This window comes from Pseudorca crassidens, chromosome 17, assembly GCF_039906515.1.
Source record: "Pseudorca crassidens isolate mPseCra1 chromosome 17, mPseCra1.hap1, whole genome shotgun sequence".
NCBI lineage: Eukaryota > Metazoa > Chordata > Mammalia > Artiodactyla > Delphinidae > Pseudorca > Pseudorca crassidens.
In genome coordinates this window covers 77,878,033-77,900,830 of record NC_090312.1, presented here as the reverse complement: position 1 = coordinate 77,900,830, position 22,798 = coordinate 77,878,033, and the positions used below count along the sequence as shown (strand labels likewise).

Sequence of the window (22,798 nt, the reverse complement as noted above, 5' to 3'; positions counted from 1 at the left end):
TCATGGGCTTAGTTGCTCTGCGGCATGTGGGATCTTCCCGGACCAGGGCTCAAACCCGTGTCCCCTGCATTGGCAGGCAGATTCTTAACCACTGCAGCACCAGGAAAGTCCTGTCAATTAATTCTTTTGACAAAGATGCCAAGGTTCAGTGGGGGAAGGGGTAATGTTTTCATCAAATGGTGCTGGAACAATTGAATAGCCATGTGCAAAAAAATTTACCTTAACCCTTACCTCACACCATATACAAAAATTAACTGGAAATGGATTACAGACCTAAATACAAGAGCTAAAAGTATAAAAAATATTCTAGAAGAAAGCATATAAAATCTTAGGGATTCTGGTTTTGTCAAACATCACTTAAATAGGAAAGATTAACTTACCAAGTATTGGCAAGGATCTAAAGGAACTGAAACTCTCGCATTGCTGGTGGAAATGCAAAATGATACAACGATTTTGCAAAACAATTTGGTGGTTTCTTTAGAAAATAAACGTACATTTGTCATACCACCTAGCCACTTCACTTCTAGGTATTTACCCAAGAAAAACATGCTTTACACAAAAAATTATACACAGACTCTCATAGTGGCTTTATTTGCAATAGCACCAAACTGGAAACAACCCAAAATTCAATTGACAGGTGAATGGATAAATTGTGATACAGCCGTACAATGGAATACACTCAGCAATAAAGAGGAATGAGCTATTGATATATGCAGCAAAGTGGATGAATCTCAAAATAATTATGCTGAGTGTGAAAAAAAAAGCAGACAAAAAAGAAAACATACTATATGATTCCATTAATATGAAACCCCACAAAATGCAGACTATTCTCTAGTAGCAGAAAGCAGATCATTAGTTGACTAGGGTACAGGGGAAGGAAAGGATGGATTACAGTGGGGAATGAGGAAACTTTTGGGAGACTGATGGCTTCACCAGGTGTACATACGTGAAACTCATCAAATTTTATATTAAATGTGCAGTTTTTTATGTCAATTATATTGCAGTAAAACTGTAAAAAAAGTAATATAACAAATAAATATTATACTGCATAGATTAGATTTTTTTTAAGTGTTATTTTAATTGAGGTTTGCTGTTAAGAGAACATACAGTTGTCCTTCCACATCCATGGGGGATTGGATTCCCCACAGATATCAAAATCCTTTTAAGCATAAGGCTATTGGAGGGAAGCTTTAGTCTTTGTAATATGGGAGTATTCATACTACCATTCAATGATAATGTGTGAAATAGTAAGAGAATATTTGAAGAATAAAGAGAATTTTCATAGTTTTGTCTTGCCGGTGTTTTCCTTGTGTCTGAAACAAGGTGGCCGGCAGCTTACTGGTGGCTTAAATTTGGTTGCTGCCCATAGTTCAGTTGTGAAAAGAAAGAGCAAAGTATAGTATGTACAGAAGATGTTTCTGATGATTGTAGATGGGTAGCTCTTATCCTTAGGATACAGTAGGTGTGGAAAGACATTTTAGGGAAGAAACTAAGAGAAGGGAAGAAAGAATGTATGGCATGCAAAGAGTGAATGGAAAGGAGCAGAGATAAATGAGGGGATTATTATTAGATGAGGTGAATTGGGGTAGACATGGAAACAGGGAATAAACAATTTTTGAGTTAGGTGAATTAAGCAGTAGGGAGCCAGTGGAGGGGTTTGAGAAAGACAGTGACCTAGTCAGAATGACAGATATGATATGGATTTTTCTTAACTGTGGCATTTGATATTGGTTATACAAGAAATAGGATGCAGAGTCTGCAAGGATGAAAGTTTTTAATAGTCAAGGGATTAGAATACCCTAAACAAAAAAGCATAAATTAAGAGAATGGTTTAGGAAAGAAAGATAGTTAAGTAGTAAAAGCAGTTTAAATGGGATTAATGGAGTGAAAAGTCAAAGACAACAATATGATTTTACACCTGGAAAACTGAGGAAACGAAGAGTGATAAAACAGAAATACAGAATACTGAAGTGCCGCTTTCTTTTTTTCAAACCATCCCTTTAATGTTCACATCCTTAACCCTCTTTGTTAAGATAACATTTGCAAATGCAGGCATCATCAGCGATACTGGTAGGGGAAAACTGGGAGTAACTTTAAATATCTCCAAATAAGGGATTGTTTAAATAAAATGTGGCATATGCATAAAATGGGATAAAGGGCAGTTAAGGGAAAGTATTTTCTTGAAGATTTTGTGTACTTCAAAGCTAATTTTCCTTTAAGAATGATTGTCAGATAAGGGGACTGAATTTCAGGAGCACGTTACCATGTCACTGTTGCTAGTGTCCCCCCCACCCCCCCACCCCCGCGCCGCCATTTTTTACACCTACTAGAATATAAGCTCCACCTGGAGGCAGGGGGTTGGTACTATGTCTGTTTTGTTGAGTGGTCTGTCCCCAGATCCAGGATAGGGCTTGGCACACAGGAAGCCCCCAGAGTATAGTTGGATAAATTATCCTCGTCCAGTCATGCTATGATATTTGCAAACTGAGTTTGCCTGCTTTTTATGTTCTCGTTTTACCACTAGTATTTCATAGCACAGTCAACTTGTAACTATTGATTTTATTTCTCAACAGAAAAGAAATCTGATACAAATCTGTCAAAATAATATGTGTCAAGGCTAGATGGAAGTACACGGATATTATATTTTTCTCCATCCTTTTCTGGGCACATAAATTTGTAATAGTAAAGTTTAAATGTGTTTACAATAAAACACACTTGAAGAGGAGACTTCTACTTTTTACCCCTACCTTAACTAATACAATTTCAGTATGATAAAAGTGAATACCATACTTTTGTCCAAAATTTCTAGCTTAGACTTTTGTTTCTCTCTCTCTTCTTCCATTAACAGTTCTATTGGGAATTAACTGGGATTAAAAATTAATTAATGTTTCTAAACTGCTTTGAATTTTATTAAGCAGTTTCCTATAGTTTCTGAAAATTGTGTGACTTATTTTTATCACATTCATAGAAACTCAGTCTGGCTAAAGGATAAGGGGACTAGTGTAATTTTGCTCTCTCAAATTATTATGTTGAGTAAGATGGTTCCCTTCTTTGGGAACCCACTGTAACTGAAAGGTAGGGTTTGGGCTAGATGTTCCCTTTGGGTTTCTCTAGTTTTAGCATTCTAGGGCTCTAACTTAGAATCTTTCTTTAGTTGGATTGTTAGTTCTTTGAAGCTAAGCAGTGTGCTCTTTTTGACTCTCATAATACACTGAATAATGAAGTTGATTATTGTGTGTCAAAAATTAATTGCAAGAATGGTCAGCACAACTTTGAATCTTATGGTACAGTTTCCACAGATGTCTCTAATTGTACTATGTTGGTTGATAACTTGGTCCTTTCTTCCCTGTGTTTAGTGATTTAGAATCTAGAAGAGAAGTAAAAAAAGAAGAAGGTGAAGCTTTTGCACGAGAACATGGACTTATCTTCATGGAAACTTCGGCTAAGACTGCTTCTAATGTAGAAGAGGTAAGTAAGAGGCCTTTTTAAAATGTTTTATCTTCTTAATAGAAACTTTTTATATACCTTAATATTCATTTGTTGATTATCCCCTGTAAGCTTTTTAGTCACAGATAGTCCTTGAAGCTTGTAAAGTAGAAAATTTCTTTCCTTTGAAATGCCTTGTAATGTTCATCTTATATCAGGCTCTTCAATTATATTCTGAGCCTTCACTTGAAGCCAAAATGCTTTCACAGATCTTTGTATATACTTTCCTTAAAATCATTTTTATGTTTCTTGAGAGGGAAAAAAAAAGAACATTAACAAAATTTGGAAATGTTTCAAGACACTAAACATTTGTAGCTGTTTGTATCCACTTCTGCTTAAGTAGGGAAAGTATTATGTTATTGCAATGTAACATTATACAAAGCATGAGAATTCTGACATAATTAATAAATAAAATTTGTAGTATCAGTTATTTCCATTGATCAACCTGAACTATGGAAGTTTTGTGAACACACCATGTTCTTCTGTGCTTTGTGTATGTGGATATGGTATTTATTTATTATACATACAGGAATAGACAGTTAATCCTCTCTTAGGTAAATGTATTACTACACTCTATTTCATAAAAAGCAGAAATGAGAATAAGAAAATATGTAGTTTGCCCAGAGTAATGCTGGAGTTTCCACCTTCTGGGTAAGAATCTTAAGAGCAGCGGCAGAAGGGGATTCTAGAAAACAAATGATTGGCGAAGCACTTGTCCTAAGGATAGCAGAGGATGGGGTCATAGGCCACAACTAGCACTGTGCCTTCAACATAGTGAACAATGAGTAAATACTTATTAGGAATAATACTCGGAGCATGTCTGATTAACCGTTGAACCCAAAACTTGACTACGGTAGTTCAACAGCATTGGTATTTTCACTGAAGAATTCTTAGGTAAGATATTATACTCATCTATACTTGATGAGGTGCTCTGTGATTGTCCTTAATACTCTTCTTACAGGCTCCAACTAATGCTTTACCTGTGTTGCAAATTAATTACATCTTGATAACATCCAAGAATAATGTTTTACTTCACCCAGCAAACCCAGAGAGAAATCCATTCTGTTCTCTTGTTTGACTTAAAATAGACATATAAAGCTGCCTGTTTCCATGAAGCACTCCTTTATTAGAGGTGTTGGATTTGAAACTGTAAGGGCCAACGTGTTATGGGGGTTTCAAGACATCTGAAACATATCCTTACTGATAATTAACAATGGATTTTCTTGTTGATTTTGCGAACCTTAAAGCCAGAATTGTCTGTATTTTATGAAAGAACCATACTGTGAAGTTAGATGACAAGGCAGCCACTACCGGAAAGTAATTCTAAATTTCTAGTTTTGACTCTAATGCCTTTGTGTTCATTTTTCTTATTTTTAACAAGTAACAGTAGGTGTTTATGTGTAAGTAGCAAATTACTATTGGCAGTTTGGCTGAACATTTAAATAAAATGTATTTCATTAATGTTTTGGCAGCATTTATTACAAAAATTCTGTATCCTTGGTTAATAATAAAAATAATTGTTTAAATTTGATCAGGCGGGAATTTCCCATACTCATGAGAGAGCAGTACTTTACTTAATCATGTAAATTAATTTGCCTCTCAGAAGCCAAGAATATTAAGAAATAATCTTTTTTTTTTAACTTTATTTATTTACTTTTGGCTGCCTTGGGTCTTCATTGCTGCGCACGTGCTTTCTCTAGTTGCGGCGAGCAGGGGCTACCCTTTGTCGTGGTGTGTGGGCTTCTCATTGCGGTGGCTTCTCTTGTGGCAGAGCACGGGCTGTAGGCGCACGGGCTTCAGTAGTTGTGGCACGTGGGCTCAGTAGTTGTGGCTCACGGGTTCTAGAGTGCAAGCTCAGTAGTTGTGGCTCGCAGGTTCTAGAGCGCAGGCTCAGTAGTTGTGGCGCACAAGCTTAGTTGCTCCGCGGCATATGGGATCTTCCCGGACCAAGGCTCGAACCCATGTCCCCTGCATTAGCGGGCAGATTCTTAACCACTGTGCCACCAGGGAAGTCCAGACAGAAAGCTTTTAGAGAAAATATTCTACTACAGCCAAACATCACAAAGGAAATTATGGTACTACTTCCACCATCGGCTGGCTATAATGAGGTTTTTCCACGCTCCTCATTTCCCTGTAGGAGTTGTGTCAGAGGAAGCCAGCTAAAGCATAGGTTTAAATAAGATACCAAGTCTCATAACACAGTACCCAAAATGTCCAAGTTCCAGTAGAAACTCACCATACCTAGAAGTAGGAAGACCTGAAACTGAATGAAAAAAAAATCAATAGATGCCAACAGCAAGATGACAGAGATGTTAGAATTATCTGACAAAGATTGTTTAGGCAACCATCATAAAAATGCCTCAACATGCATGCATGTTTGAAACATGTTTGAAATAACATGCATGCATGCTTGAAACAAATGAAAAATAGTCTCAGCAAAATAACTACAAGATAAAAAGAAGAACAAGGTAGAAATTTTAGAACTGAAAAATATAACAACAAATGTAAAACTCAGTGGATGGAGTCAACAACAGAATGATGGGGACAGAGGAGAGAAATAGTGAACTGGATGGTAGAACAATAGAAACTACTCAGTTTAAACTACAGAGAGAAATAGAGTAGAAAAAAAATGAACAGTGCCTCAGGAATCTGTGGGGCTATAATAAAAGCTCTAACATTGTATTATCAGACTCCTAGAAGGAGAGAAGAAAGAAGATGGCTCTGAAAAAGTACTCAAAGGAGTAATGACTGAAAACTTCCCAAATGTGGCAGAAGATATAAACCTACAGATTCAAGAATCTGAGGCAGCTCCAAACAGGATAAACCTTAAAAATCCACACCAAGACAAACTTCTGTCCATAGGCAAATCTCTGAAAGCTAAAGACAAAGAAAAAGTCCTGAAGGCAGTGAAAACAATTGTTGGAAAACAATTCCTTACTAACTGGAATGACAGCAGAATTCTGTCAGAAACCATGGAGGCCGGAAGGAAATAGCACATTTTTCAAGAGCTGAAAAAAAAACTTTCAGTCCACAATACTAGAACCAACAAAAATATCTCAGGAGTGAAGGGAAATCAAGACATTCTCAGATGAAAGAAAAGCAAGAATTTATCAGTAGCAGATCCACCATAAACGAATGGCTAAAGAAATTATCTAACAAATGAAATGATAAAAGAAAGAACCTTTTAAGAGGGAACGCCAGTAACCAGAAGTATGAATAATCACAATAGACTTATTTCTTAAAACTTTTAAGTCTTGTAAATTACATTTGACAATTGAAGCAAAACTGTAATGTCTGATGTGGTTTTCAGTGTACATATAGGAAATAAAACCACACTGGAGAAAGGGACATCAAGGGATGTACGGTTTTTATACTTCACCTGACTTGGTAAAATGGCAACACTAGCAGACTGTGATAAGGTTTTATGTATGTATGTATGTATGTATGTATAATGCAATACTCAGAGCAACTACTAAAAAATATACAAAGAGACACACTAATAAACAGTAGATAAATCAATGTAGAATGCTAAAAAGTGTTCAGTTAACCCTCAGAAAGGCAGGAAAAAGAAAAAAATTAGCGAACAAAAATAAAGTGGCATACTTAAACCCTCACATAGCAATAATTACCTGGAATATAAATGATTTAAATACACCAATCAAAAGACAGAGCTTGGCAGAGAGGATTCAAAAATATGACCCATCTATATGGTGTCTACAGGAAACTGACTTCAAATATAATGATACAGGTGGTTTGAAAATAAAATGATGGGAAAATACATATGACACAAACACTAATCAAAAGAAAGCATGAGTGGCTCTCTTAATACCAGATAAAGTTGACAGAGTGGGACATTATATGATAATAAAAGAAGAGTCCACCAGGGAGATAATAGCAATCCTAAATTTATGTGCACCAAACTACAGAGCTGCAAGATGTATGAAGCAAAAACCAGTAGAACCAATGGAATTAAACTAGAAATCAATCATCGTCTCCCCCTATAATTATGGATTTGTTTCTCCTCTCAGTTCTTTTGGTTCTGATTATCAATAACAGGTAACTGGGAAATTCTTCAGAGACTTGGAAGCTAAACAGTACACTTCTACATAATGTGTGTGTCAAAGGGGAAGTCTCAAAGGAAATTTTAAAAATACATTGAACTGAATGAAAAGTAAAATACAACATCCCAGAATTTGTGGGAAACACATAATGCAGTGCAGAGAGGGAGGTTTATAGCATTAACCACGTTCGTTAGAAAAGGGAAAAGTCTCAGATCAAGAATCTTAGCTCCTACCTCAAGAACCCAAAGCAAATAGAAGGAAGAAAATAATAAAGATAAGAGCAGAAATCAGTGAAATCAAAAACAGGAAAACAATAGAGGAAATTTTTAAAGCCTGGTTTTTTTTAAGTAGATAATATAGCAAGACTGACAAAGAAGCAGAGAGAGAAGGTACAGATTACCAATATCAGGAACAAAACAGAAGTTATAACTATAGATCCTGCAGACATCAAAGGAATAATACATAAATATGGTAAATTAGATGAAATGGACAAAAAGAACACAAACTCAGCACAAACTACTACAGCTCTCCTAGTATGAAATAGAGTGTTTGAACAGCCCTATAACTATTAAGGAGATTGAATTAGTAATTTAAAAATGTTCCAAAAAGAAATATCTAGGTTCAGATGGTTTCACTGGAGGATTCTACCAAACATTTACAGAAAGAATGAACACCAATTCTACACTATCTTTTCCAGAAAATAGAAGAGGTAGAACATTTCATTTTAAGAAGCTAATATTGCCCTGATACCAAAACCAAAGGGAAAAAAAAAAGGGTACAGACTGATAACATTTATTAATATATGAAAAAAATCCTCAACAAAATATCAGCAAGTAGAATTTCAACAACATATGAAATCATATACATGTGCCTATGTAATACATACATCATGGCCAGAAGGAACTTATTCCAGGGATACAGAGCTGGTTCAGTATAATCTGCCATTTTAATAGGATAAAGAAGAAAAATCACATCATAGCAGTCAGTGCAGAAAATGCATGTGACAAAATCCAACACCAGCCGTGTTTAAAAACCCTCAAAAAAAAAAAAAGGAATTGAGGAGGACTTCCTCAGCTTGTTAAAGAGCATCTACAAAAAAACCTACAACTAACATTATACTTAGTGGTGAAAGGCTGAATGCTTTACCCCTTAGATCAGGAACAAAGCAAGGATACCTGTTCTCATGATATAAAGGCATGAAATAAAGGCACACAGCTCAAAAAGGAAGACATAAAACTGTTTATTTTGTGGATGACATGATTGTCTCTGTAGGAATCCCAATGAATTTGCAAAATAAATAAACTAGAGCTAATAAGTGAGTTCAGCAAGTTTACAGGATTTTTACAAGACATATATAAAAAATCTACTGTATTTCTGTATACTCACAATGAACACCAAAATTTAAAGTACAGTGCCATCTATAATCACACAAAAAGAAAATGAAATACCTAGGTATAAATCTAAAAATGACAGGTATAGGACATGTATGCTGAAAACTACAAAATGCTGATGAAAGAAAGTAAAGAAGATCTAAATAAATGGAGAGACATACACTGTGTTCATTGTTTGGAATTCTCAACCTAGTAAAGATGTCACTTTTTCGTAAATTGATATACAGGTTTAACCCAACTCTTAACAAACAAAATTCCAGTAGGATTTTTTTGTAGATAATCTGACAATATTATTATAAAATACATACTGAAAGGCAAAGGAGCTAGAATAACTAAAACAACTTTGAAAAAGAATAAAGTAAGAAGAATCACTCTATTTGATTTCAAGTCTTAACGTAGCTGTAGTTGTCAAGACTGTGTGATATTGGTGAAGGGAGAGAAACATCAGTGGAACCAAATAGAGAACGCACAAATATGCCCAACTGCAGAGCACAGTCTCCGGACACGCAGGCTCAGCGGCCATGGCTCACGGGCCCAGCCGCTCCACGGCATGTGGGATCTTCCCGGACCGGGGCACGAACCTGTGTCCCCTGCATCGGCAGGCGGACTCCCAACCACTGCGCCACCAGGGAAGCCCCCAACTGCTTTTTAACAAAGGTGCAAAAACAATTCACAGGGTAAAATAGCCATTTCAACAAATGGTGCTGTAGCAATTGGACATCCATAAGCAAAAAAAAAAAGAAAGGACCCAAGTCTCACAACCTTATACAAAAACTAACTCAAAACTGATCACAGAATTAAATGTAAAATGTTCTACCTATTTATCTTTTATGGAAAAAAATAGGAGAAAATCTTTTGGTTCTAGCAGTAAGCATGCTTGTCCCTAAAAGCATGATCCATAAAAGGAAAAACTGATAAATTAGTCTTTAAAAACTTTTGTTCTATGAATAAACCTGGTAAGAGGATGAAAAGACAACCTACAGACTGGGAGAAAGTATTTACAAACCAAATATCCGACAAAGGACCGCTAGTATCTAAAATAAAGAACTCTTGAAACTCAATAGTAAAAAAAAACAGATAGTCCAATTAGAAGATGGTCAGAAGACATGACCAGACATTTCATAAAAGAGCATATATAAATGGCAGATAAGTACTTGAAAAGATATTCAGCATCACTAGCTATTAGAGAAATGCAAATTAAGACCTCTATGAGGTATCACTACACACTAAAATGAAACATAGTGACAACACCAAATGCTAGCAAGCATGTGGAGAAACTAGGTCATTCGTGCATTGCTGATGGGAATGTTAAAGTGGTGTAGCCACTTTAGAAAACAGTTCGGCAGTTTCTTTAAGAGCTGAGTGTGCATCTATCATATGACCTAGCAATTGCACCCCTGGGCATTTATCCGAGAGAATTGAAGACGTATGTTCACACAGAAACCCATACACAGATGTTCATAGCAGTTTTATTCATGATAACCAAACACTGGAAACAACCCAGATGTCCTTCAGCGGATGAATAGTTAGACAAAGTGTATAGTACATCCACATCATGGAATAGTACTCAGCATTAAAAAAGAACGAACTGTTGTGACATGCAGCAACCTGGATGAATCTCCAGGAAAGTATGCTTAATGAGTAAAGTCAGTCCCAAAAGGTTGCACATTGTGTGATTCCATTTATATGACTTGGTTGAAATGACAAAATTCGAGAAATGGAGAACAGATTAGTCATTGCCAGTGTTAAGCCAGGGTGTCAGGGTAGAAGAGGAGGTGGTATGGTTATAAAAAGACAGCGTGAGGGATCCCTGAAAACGGAAATGTTCTGTATCCCTTTTCATTATTTTGGTTGTATGTTTCCAGGATACCACCACTGAGGGAAACGAGGTGAAAGTCACACAGGATATCTCTGTATTATCTTACACCTGCACGTCAGTCTGTAATTATCTCAGAAAGTTTGATCAAAACATAATAGTAATAACCACATACAAGCAACTTTAATTAAATTTAACCTGTTCTTTAAGATCACAATGGCAATTTAAAAAATAAAAATTAAGGATTACGAAACCTCACAACTGTAATGAAATACTAATGTGAGAATATGGAATATAATTATAAAGGCTTAAGTGATTTTTTTTTAATTCATGAAGACCCCAGGATTTCTTTTTCAAATTATTGTCATTATTTGTTAAGTGTGGCTCTTTCATGAGTCTGTCACATTCTTACACAGAGCAAATTTTTATGCAACCAGTTCCCTCCATGCTAAATGTTGTATGTTTAGCATATGCCTAACAAATAATAGAGTTACTGTTGTGATTTTTATTATGCATAGACTTCCTTCATACAACTTCTCAGAAGAAGCAGAACATGAAATTACACTAATATTCATAAAAAAGACAGCTAGGCTATATGGAATAAAAAACACCTGGTTGGAAGATAATGATGAGTTGTACAAAGTAACTAAAGGAAGAATGCCAAAAATGGGCTAAATATTAGGTGTTTTGAACTAGTATTTTTTTTTTGAAAAAGAGTTCATTGATGACCTCTATGCATGTCAGACTTTAAAATAATTAAGTTCATCATTAAGTAAAGAGCATTTATATGACAGTACACATTTATCCTTTTTTTTTTTTTACATCCCCTGTATTAAAAGCATTTTGGTAGCCTCACAGTAAGATTGATGGAGCTGCTATTTTAAATCAGTTTAAATAGTGTCACCATTTTTAAAAGTAAACCTACATATGCATCATCTAGCTTCAGAAGTTACCACCATTTTGACATTTTGATGATACTATTTTATTATGTGCCCTGTTTTTAAGCAAATTCCAGAAATATTTTACCTACAAATTTCAGTAGCAGTAATTTAAAAAAAAATATGTCCATCATACCATTATTATACCTAACAAACTTAGCAGTAATTCCTTAATAATATCTGATATCAAGTCTGAATAACACCCCCCCCCTTTTTTTTTTTCATTCAGCAATTGATGTTGGAAAACAGGTACTTAGTTTCTTTCTTCGAGGTCAGGGAAGACTAACAAAACCTGTTCTTTCTACTTTGAAAAGGGAAGGAAGGAGAACTAAGCCAGCATCTGTCAGACACCCTCCTTGTTACAGCAGTCAGCACCGGCTCCTGCAGCAGGAGAGCTGAGGCCTCAGTGGGAAACTATTCAGCTCATAAAATTACAGTATACGCTCTCTGGGATTTAAGCAAGAGTTAGCCTGCTAGAATTAGATCCAAAGAGGAATCATCCTGAAAACAAGCAATAAATACATTAGTTTTACAGGGTCTTTAGATTCTTGATCAGTTAGTGACTTAGACTTGGGGTTGGAGAAAATAATAATTCATTTCAAAGATGTTTGTTCTAAGTGCTATACCTTTTGTTTTTGCTTTCTAAGGACTTGGATTTGCCTAATTATGCCATCCTCCATGGGAGAGGCCGTTTAGCACAGTGGGTAGAAACTTGGGCTGTGGGCTCAGACAGGAGTTTATCCTCAGCTTACTGCCTGAACTTGAGGACCCTCTGGGAGAGCTGATCATGTGAGGAGTTAAAAAAGTAAGGCAGGTATCCTTAGTGCATCCTGGTCAGCTAGTAAGAGTGGTGGTCGGTGTTCGGGCAGCTCACAGGTCAGTGTCCTCTTCTGTATAATCTTTAAAAAGTACTTGATTCCTAGCCAATCCTTGGCTCTCATGTGTAGAGAAGTTAGAGAACTCCGGTATTAAAGAAAAAAACTTTCTTAAAAGCCATTTTTAAATATAAATTATTTAAACATAATTATGTTTAAAGATAGAATGATTTATACAAATGCCAGTGTCCTGATCATGGACCGTCTGACTAAGGGTTCTTTTTAGAAATTTAAAACTATGTGATCATTCATTAAGATTAAGCCTAACTGGTACCTTGATGATTCCTTTCAGTTTAGAACTAGACCTGTTTCCTTTTCCTGTTGTGCTGTGGTCTATCTTTATATTTTAACCAAGGTCCAGTTACCTAATGCAAGTCGAGACCATGAAGTTTACTCTTGTATTTCCCTGTAAGCAATTGGACAATTTGCAGCATAAGATAGCACCATTTTTCCAGCATTTGTTGCGTTGTTGCTGGAAATAGGTTTACTGTTAATCTCTGGATGTACTGATTTACTCAGCATAATGATTTCGTCCACGAAGGATCTGTTGAGGGGAAGGATCAAAGTGGTATTAGAGAAAAATGCACAGGATAGCTGTCCACAAAAAAAGAATTACCGAGTCCAAAATGTCAGTAACACTGAGCTAAAATAACAGGATATAATTAAAATCAATGAAGTGAAGCACCAACAACTTAGCATAATACATGAATCCTCTTTATTCATTTAGTAGTAGGTAGGATGGTGTATATTTTGATCTAAAAAAGCTTCATTTCAATGACAACCTGGGGGAGAGAGTGAAGACTGGAAAGTCCTGTTATGAAGGGCCCCACTTCTGTTTTATGGACTGGCTCTGACCTGTGAATTCTACAGTGAGAATCCTCAGCTGTTTCATCGTCTTGCTGATGATGCTGACAGCTGGATCCAAGCTCATTATATTTCTAAACCAGGCTGATGTCCTTCTCTTTTCCAGTTCGGGGCCCCGCTGGCAACATCATTCAGCACTGCTCTACTTACAATATTGCGGACTCATGTTTTTCTTTTAACTGTAGCCTCTCATGTGCCGACTGTTCTGCTCTTACCTGAATTTATGCTGCTTGTCTTCAACTGGGATGATAAATGGAAAATGGCACCCAAGACTGTACTTCCAGTTTTTTTTTCAAATTATTTTATAAAGAGCATAAAAATAAAATGATACCCTAGTCTGCCTAAACTAGATACTTACAGAGGTAAGAATTTCTCAGATAGATCTACTATTAAATAGATGGGTATCATTTTATATTTATAAAATCATGTATAAGATTAACACCACCAAAAAAAAAAAAAGATTAACACCACACACAGACTATATACACACAAAGAAACACTTTTTTTCTTTTTTTTTTTTTTTTTTTTTTTGCTGTACTTGGGCCTCTCACTGTTGTGGCCTCTCCCGTTGCAGAGCACAGGCTCTGGATGCGCAGGCTCAGCGGCCATGGCTCACGGGCCCATCCGCTCCACGGCATGTGGGATCTTCCCGGACCGGGGCACGAACCCGCGTCCCCTGCATCGGCAGGCGGACTCTCAACCACTGCGCCACCAGGGAAGCCCCGAAACACTTTTTTATATAATACAAACATAGAAAGCTCTCTCCACATAAAACCTCTCTGTATTAGCAAACTACTGTGGTACACACGTATTATGTTTATTTGTTTCCAAACTGTAAATTATAATTTCCAAGTTACAAGTTATAATAAGAGAATTCACCCTTCCTATGAAGTGGATTCTAGTCAGTTTTATACAACTTGGGGTTGCTCCAAACATGCAATTATCATTCATCCTTTTTGCTATTTGCTGAAGAAATGCACGTTTAAATGTGATAGTAGAGGTACACCCCAGAATTCATCTCCTAAATGTCAATGAAATTAAAAAGCCAATTACAACCAAAATATTCTTGCCTATGTGGTATTCCCATAGAAATAGGAGACCAGAACTCATCCTTTACATTTTCAGTTCCCAGTACAGATTTTTAAACTTAATATTTAGATGCTATACACATATATTTGAGTGTATAACATATGGTGGGGGGACCCGTGTATTTAGTTGTCTACCATTTATTCAAGTGATGTTCATGCTGAATATACAGAGCATGTATAGTGTCATCACATCTTATATTGGGAAAATGAGGTTTAGGCTCTTTTACCTCTGGTGGACAAAAAAGAAAAAAAAACGATTATTTTGACCTCCATTTTGCTGATAAGGAAATAAAAATCGACCATGTGACCAGCAGTAAATATTTTTGAATATTAGTTTGACTTCAATTTTCAAATGAGACTTAAAGGTTATTGAGGACATCAAGATATCATGCTGCCTGGTAACTGCCCAGGCTTCCCATTGGCTACACGCCTCCTCAGCCGCCACCCTCTGGCAGTTCATTCCAGAACCACAGCTTTGTTTAGTGTCCTAGTCTGCAGGGTTCCAGGAAGATCTGACCTCTGTGGTCTGTCCTGTGACACACTGAGGAGTTGATATGAAGGGACGCTCCTCCAGCCACTGGAATCTGGTGATCTTGCTTGCAGCATTTAGAAGAGTGTCTCATAAGTGGAAGGTTTCTTTCAGAAGTATTTTCAAATGATTAAAATATGTCAGGTCCCTGAAATAATAATGTGGTTGTATATTTGTATGGCATATTGTCAGAGTTCTTTCACATACGTAGTCAGGACTCAAACCCAGGTGTTCCAGGTTCCCCATTCGTTCCCCTTCTGTCTGCCACACAGTGGAAACAGATTAGGGCTTGAAGCAATCCTGCGGTGTTGCGGCCAACTCACAAGAAAGCGAGTTGAAGAAAGGAGCTCAGGGACACTGTAATTCACAAACCTGCAGACTTATAAATGACAGCTATCGTCCAAAAATATACTGAAGTAAGGCTGCCAAGAGGACTTGAAAGCGGGGCAGAATTGCAGGAAACCGATTTCAGGAGGTAGACTGGAATTGCATTGAAAGCATAGGAAAAGAGGCAGAACGTCCACGATGATGCACTTGGCCAAAAAGGGCGTATGCGTTTTTTCCTGATTCACGAAAAAACGCATACGCACTTTTTGGCCAACCAAGCAACCTTGCAAAGGAAATCGGCACTACAATGAAGTCTCACTTCCCCCCGGTCAAAAGGGCCATCTGAAAAAAGTGTAAAAAAAGAATAGCAGCACTGAAGGTTAGCCTGCCCTTCTTTGAGGAGCATGAATTAAAATGATCGCTTCTGCCTAGGGTTCCGTGGTCAGGTGAGCTTAGGAGGAGCTGGGGTCTACCCCCCTTTTAGGAAACCAGAATTCACAATAGTAGTGTGTTATTCCTATTCTGAAAACCCACTGTTAAGAAATTTGTTGGCTTTTATTTAACCTAGAGTTTTCCAAGTGTGATTTAGCCATTCCCACCCCCCCGCCCCAGTGGAATTGGGGTGGAGGGTGCGTAATAGCCAAAGGATTGATGTCCTTTAGTTTTGCTAATTCTCTTACTTCATGGTCACATAGAGGTTGCAGTGGGGGAAGTGGAGACTACTTTCTTCTTAAGCTCAGAATATCTTGTAAAAATATTTTTTTCCAAATCAGTTGTATTTAGAACAGTGCTTCTCAAACATTAATGTGCATTCACTTCACCTAGGAATCCTGTTAAAATGCAGCTTATGATTCAGTAGGTCTGGGGTGCGGCCTGAAAGTCTGCATTTGCAACTTGCTCTCAGGTGATGTCAGTACCGTGACCCGGGCTCCCTCTGGGGAGCGGAGAGGCTGGAAAGTCACCCGGCTGTGAGTGAACGAGACGGTCCAGCCAAGTGCTGTCCTTTCTCTGCTCTGCAGATTCATGATTTCTTCAGACCTTCTCGTCATCTTCATCCTCTCCTTTACTGATTCTTGGCTCTCAGAATATAATTATATAATCAGGTTTCAGCCATCTTAAAAACAAACCCTATCAGTCCCTGTTCTCCTGGATATGTTCTCTTCTAGCTTCTAGTAAGATCTACCGCTGTTTCCTCATTGGATTTCACACCTCGGTTCACAGTCTGACTTCCTCCATCATGGCCAAGGTCACCCTAGACCTCCTAACAAATGCTTTTCTCTTCTTACCTTGAACAGTCCCTGGGGGGTAAGTGATACTTTTGACTACTCTTCGGTCTATAAACTTGCTCTTTCCTTAGCTCCATGATATCATGGTCTAATCTTTATTTGTGCTCTCTAGCCTTCCAGACGCCTTTACCATCTCCTTCTTCCACGTTGAAATGTCACCTAAATCCATGAATACCCTTCTTAGGCTGTGTGTCTAGCTCTACTTGGACAGCTCTGCATGAGTGGGTCTCAGAGCCTCCGGTTTAACACATTCAGACTGAACTGATAGCCCTCCTCTGCTCTAGTCTGCAGATGTGCACTCTCGTGTATCCTAAAGCAACCCCCTTCCCTACCCTTTTACACTCATTTCTTCAGTTAATATGTATTGCCTTCCATGTGTGTATTATTATTTCTGCCTGTTAAATATCTCTCCAAATTGTCCTCTTCTGTGATTGCTTCCTAATTGGACTCCCTGTGTTCATTTTTCAGTCCTCTACACTGTTGCCTATAAGATCTTTCTAAAAATGAAAATTGAATGTCACTCTCCAGCTTTATTAAAACCCTGAGGTGGTTTCTCACGGCTTCTGCATCAAACTCCTTAGCTTGGAAGACAGGTCCCTTTATTTGCCAGTCCTCCCCTCTGTGTTCTTGTTAAACTAGAGAGCGCGTCCACAGGGCAGTGCCCCTGACCTGCTTCCGCAGAACGTATTCTCCACGCTTGAAACGCCCTCCTTCCGACCGGATCCTTCAAGGGTATATAGTGAGTCTGATTCCTCCTCTTGGAATGCGTGACACGTGACACACCCTCCCTGCCCCCTTCACCACTCTTATGTGCTCCTTTCTCTGTATTTAGTCATTCCTGTGTCAGGGGTTTATTATCTTCGCACTCTCTCATGACTCTGTCATGGCCCTTGTTTTTCACGTTGGCTCAACATGAGGACAGAGTTCCTTGAAAACATAGGCTGTCTTTTCATCTCAGCATCCCCAACGCCTAGCACAGTTTCTCCCCACACGGTAGATAATTGTTTGGATGGTTATGTATTTATTTAATTACTTTAACCTTACTCCTCTCCCCGCAGTCTTTAATCAGCTTATGCTTTGGTCTCACTTGTTAACTTGTAGGTGGAATTCTGTCCGAAACCTTCTTTGCCCTAAGCATTCTAAAACCTATGAGTTTTGAAAAACACAGGTGAATAGATTGGCTTCTCCTTTGATTGGGAGCTCCCTCCAGTAGCCGCCTGGGGTCTTTGTGGTTTGAAAGAGGTTTTTTAGACCCAGGAATAACTGCAGCAAAGATTATGGCAGGCTAGGGAAAGTACCCCTTCCCAAAGGCTGCAGGTCAACTTTTTAAAGGTGTCCGAATATTCTAGAAGTGATATATTTACTTCTATGATTCCTTCCTTGTTTTTCTCTGTGTATTCCCTCTAAATTAAAATTTCATTTTCTCAGAGTTGTACATTACCAAAACTTCAACAGTATTATATTTCCTTTAGGACCCAAAGGTGATAGTGGTGTGAAATAAACATATTGTTTGTCAACCAGTTGTCACTTTGTCAAACATTCTCAATCTCTTAGCCATTTGATGGGTGATTTTTCCCTAATATTCATCAATTTTACTTAAAATTAAGATTGGAAATTTATGTGAAACCAGAAGAATATATAAACATCAAAAACTTTTGAGGCAAAAGTTTAGTAATTAAAAATACCTTAAACTGTTGAAAAATCAGGGCTGGAAATTCCTGGCTTAGCTGCTAAAGCACTAAAGATATAGCCAAGATGACAGCTGAAAATACAGCCACCTGACCCGAAGACACTGGAGTAGGCTGCCTAGACATCTAACCTTGACAGGGTCAGTGGGTTTCTGTGTGGGGTGGGGCGGGGAGAACACCTGACAGTAAGGCTTTAGTGACTAAGACCAGTTTCAAGGCACCTTGTGAATACTTGCGTCCTGTCCTGCTACTTGAGATCTACAGACAGAATTTGGGTTGAGGGGACATCTTCCTTGCCTTGGGCTGTGTTGTAAGTGGTGGAACAGATGTTTCTGTAGAGCTGGAATGTAGCTGTAAACTGAAAGCTGTGTTACCCCTCAACCCTGTTCTCAGTGTCATGGGTACCACGGGGCTTTTCACTGGAAATCTGACCTGAGCTTATCAAGCTTCCAGCATCCCTTGAGGGGAGCTTAGTGTAATAAATATTTACTACTCCCTTCCACAGATTGGAAGGCTTTGCGGACTAGCGTCAGCTTCTCTGCTCCTTGTTTGGCCGTCACCCTAGGGGACTTCAGGGATGATCCAAACCAAACTAACTTTGAAAGTTACGTCCAATTTCTCTACTTCTAAACCAGGGTAGCTAAACACTTCTGAAGAAACTCATGCTGTTAGGTGCATGTTATGCACTTACACAACTATATAGATCACCAGCTACCAAGACTTTCCCATCAGCATTAGCGATCCTTCCACGTGTCGAAAGTAAACTCTTCATTCCCTCCTTGAAATCTGATTTTCTTCCTTTTTTGTTTCACGGCATACCCTTCCACCTCAGTCACTTAAGCCAAAAATGGAGTCATCCTTACCGTGTTCTTTACCAAGTCCTGTTAATTTCTCCAAAGGAGATATTAAGTTTGATCTTTGCCTTCCATTCTGGTTGCCACTGTTTTGTCAGGCCTTCATTTCTTACCTTGATTATAGTTCTCAACTCCTTACTGGCCTTCCTGTTGCCAACCTTCCTCCTTAGAATTCCTCCTCTAGAGCAGCCTCTGATTTTGTCCCCAGCCTGCTTCCTACCTTTTCAAGGTTCCTTGAGGTCTGTCGGGCCCTGTCTACCCTCATCCCACGTGGCTCCCTGTCCCCAGCTTCCCCTGTAACTGAGCTTAAAGTCTGCCTCTCCGTCCAGACCAGTCTTTCCTCCCCTTAATTTTCCTAATAAATGAGTGGGAGCTTACTTTCCTTCAAGCCTTCATTCACGGGGCTTTCTCTCTTGACAGTTTTTTTACCAGCAGAAGCGGTCATGCCACGTTACCCTTCTAGACAGCTGTTGTGGAGGTTTTCGTGCTACGTGCCAATTTTGGATTTGCATCTGTCCTGTAGTACTCCCACATCCTTGAGGTCAAAGACATTCATGTACCCAAGTATATAACTGAGTGTATGCTCTGTGCCTGGTACAAATCAGACACTCAGTAAATGCTCGTTGAATGGAAGAACTAAATTACTAAGGAATTAAACATATCTGTGTGTTAGAAGTAACACAAATATTTTGTACTTCCAAAAATAATCCTAGCAATCCACAATAATTTCTAGCTAGAAGGTTTTTAAGAGGATAATTGTGTGCTTTTTATTTTCAATTTTAGTGGCAACATAAGCAAAATAAATGAAAATTCCTTTGAATTGTGTTAAAGATAAGTGATCCTAATAGAGGATAAACATGGGCAGAATATGAATCCTGCTAACCCTGCTTCTGCTACAGTTGTGCCCGGTCTTGGGCAAGTCACTTCTCCTTGGCAGCCCAGTGCCGTCTGTACAGTGAGAGTTATGACAGGTCAGTAGATGTAGCAGCAGCCCTCTTTGTTCTAATGAAACACAGGAAACTGGATGAAAGAAAGAAGAGCAGAACTACTCTACTTTGGAATAGGGGATGCCGCGGAAAGTGAGGGGGAGGGGGAGGAAATGGTGGCCCCCGCGGCATGTCCGTGAACGTGCTTGAAGCCATTGCATCGGCCGCGGTGTGTGGGAGGCTCTCCTGAAGCTAACGCAGCTCCAACCAGAATATTTTCCGTCACGGAATTCGACGAAGCTTCATGTGTAAACCGCCTGTCTTGCTTCTCGTCTGATGTTCTTTTCGCAGGACTTTCCTGTCTGCATAATACTAAAGTCTTATCTCAATACATTTTCTTCTTTCGGCTCACCGTACACATTATATGTTAACTTACCTTTTGATGCTTAGTTCTATCTAATCAGGATATTTTAATTCGCTGAGGAGGCTGCTCCTGAGTCCCCCCTTCTCCTCTCGTTCCCAGCTTCTCCTCTCGTTCCCGCGGTGGTATGCTCCGACACCCCGTGGTGCCGAGGGCGGGCGTGTGCCGAGTCCGCCTGCGAGCCAGCAGGTCTGGACTAGGCTCCACGGTTGCCCTCCTTTTACAGAGGGGCAAAGCAGCAGGTCCAAGAGACACGTGTGGTAAGAGGTGGCGCTGGGCTTTGACCCCGACAGCCTGGCTCAGAGCCTCCCCTTCGCCATTCTGCTAGCAAACGGAGATACAGCTTCAGCCCGCACAATTAATTTCCTCGTTTTTACACATATTTTGAACTTCTTTTCAGAAATAACGAGAACCTGTGTAAATCACTTAGTATAGTGACTGACCCATAGTAAATATTTGGTAAATATTGGTTAGTGTAAGCTTTGGCAAATGGACACCTGGAATGTCCACAGCCTTGATTAGCATGGAGAAGAAAATTAAACAGCATCCTATAGCTCTCTGTTTCCCACTTCTCAGAGAGAACCAAAGACTCACATCTATTCAAGATGTTTAAATAAAACGAAGACACTTCAATTTATTTTGAATTCTTACCTAACAGATGCTATAATTTTTATCTTGCCACCAGGTGGCAGCATGTTACACAAGGAAGCAATTGAAATGTTATTCTGTTGTAGACTAGTTTTCAGTATTTTGCCTTAAAAACTGTTAAACCATAATAAAAACAAAATATTATTCCGTGTTCCCCTTTGTCTGTATTCCCCCTCGTTTGTTGTGAAGGCCCTCATAGCCCAGTGTCCATAGCCCACAACTAGACCTGCCTTGGTCCTGCCCTGCACACGCTGTCCCTGTAAGCCAGGGCAGAGTTTACTTTTCCTGCATCTGCAACCGAAATGTAAGCCCTCATACTGAGATTCTCCCAACCAAATTGTTTTAGTTCAGCAGCAGTAGGAACTACGGCAGTCGTCCTCTTCCCTGGACCTTCCATGGTACCCAGAGAAGGACCAGATCTGTGGCAGCAAGTGAATAGGTGCCCTTGGGTAACGGCCAGGTAATAGGTAGGATATACATTTTTAGTTCTTTGTGGTTATGTTTATTTTAATTTGTGCTATAGAAGTCCCTGAAAACTTACTTAAGTTTAGGTATTATCAGAATCATTCAGATAACTACTGCCAAGGGTTGAAAGATTAGTGTCTGAGGTGGAGGGCAATTAATGGCTAATGAAGGTAAAGGACTGGACATGGCAATTAATCAAAGTAGGGCAGAGCGGGGAGCTAATGGGAAAATGTAGAGAGAGTTAGGCTTCAGATACGGGTGTGCAGCGCTGCATGGGAAGGCCAGAGGCTCGCCAAGTTAAGTTGGCTGCAAGGAAATCTCTTATACTTCTTAATCGTGGATCTGCCTAGATTGTTTCACAGGGTTAATGAAATCCATTCACATCAGTTTCTCAGCAAATGTTTTTTCCTGTTCTATAATCTATTAACTAATATTCAGATTTGACTGTATTTGAAACATGGAGTATAGATGAATATGTTTGTAATTCTGACTTGTCACAAAACCTGCAGTGATATTTAGGATGTCATGTTTTTAGAGTATTATGTTAATTAAGCAGTGCTAAAAATTTTCTGGAGTTATGCCATCATCTTGTTTCATTTTTCTGATAGTAAGGAAATAACTATTCCAGATAAGTTAATTGTTACAAAATCTTTCCCTGGTAAACATCAAAACTCGTAAGAATAATGAAGACGTTTCAAGAACGTGTTTTGTGTTATGTTAAACAGGAAATCCTGAGTCTCTCCCCCCTTGATGACTCGGGCCACCTTGGCCAACACATGCCCTCTTCAGTCAGGAGCTGTGAGCCCATCTTCACACAGGCCCACTGCTCCCGCAGCCGCTGCCATGTGCGGGCTCCCCCGTGGCCTCTTCCCCAAAACCGCACATGCACATCCCCGCTGGCCTCTCACACAGACACATCCTCACACTCACTCTCTTTCTCTTTCTCCTTCCCTCTCCTTTTCATAATTTGCTTCTGTAGCCTGGGGAATAGAAAAAGTAAAACTAGTTAAAATGATGTCTAAAATTGGAAGGAATTTCAATTTAAGACTGTCCTATTAAAGCATGAACTGTAGGGAATTCTCTGGTGGTCTAGTGGTTAGGACTCTGCGCTCTCCCTGCCGGGGCCCCGGGTTCA

The 22,798-nt window shown here is 38.9% G+C and overlaps 1 protein-coding gene across 1 annotated transcript in view; it reads left to right on the top strand.

Annotated features, from left to right (window-relative positions):
- The window catches only part of RAB2A (RAB2A, member RAS oncogene family), a 76,005-nt gene that overhangs the window by 45,393 nt on the left and 7,814 nt on the right, over positions 1-22,798 (top strand). Inside the window, exon 6 of the mRNA XM_067712254.1 lies at positions 3,357-3,468. Coding sequence (XP_067568355.1) covers positions 3,357-3,468 — 112 coding nt within the window. The remainder of the gene's footprint in view (positions 1-3,356; positions 3,469-22,798) is intronic.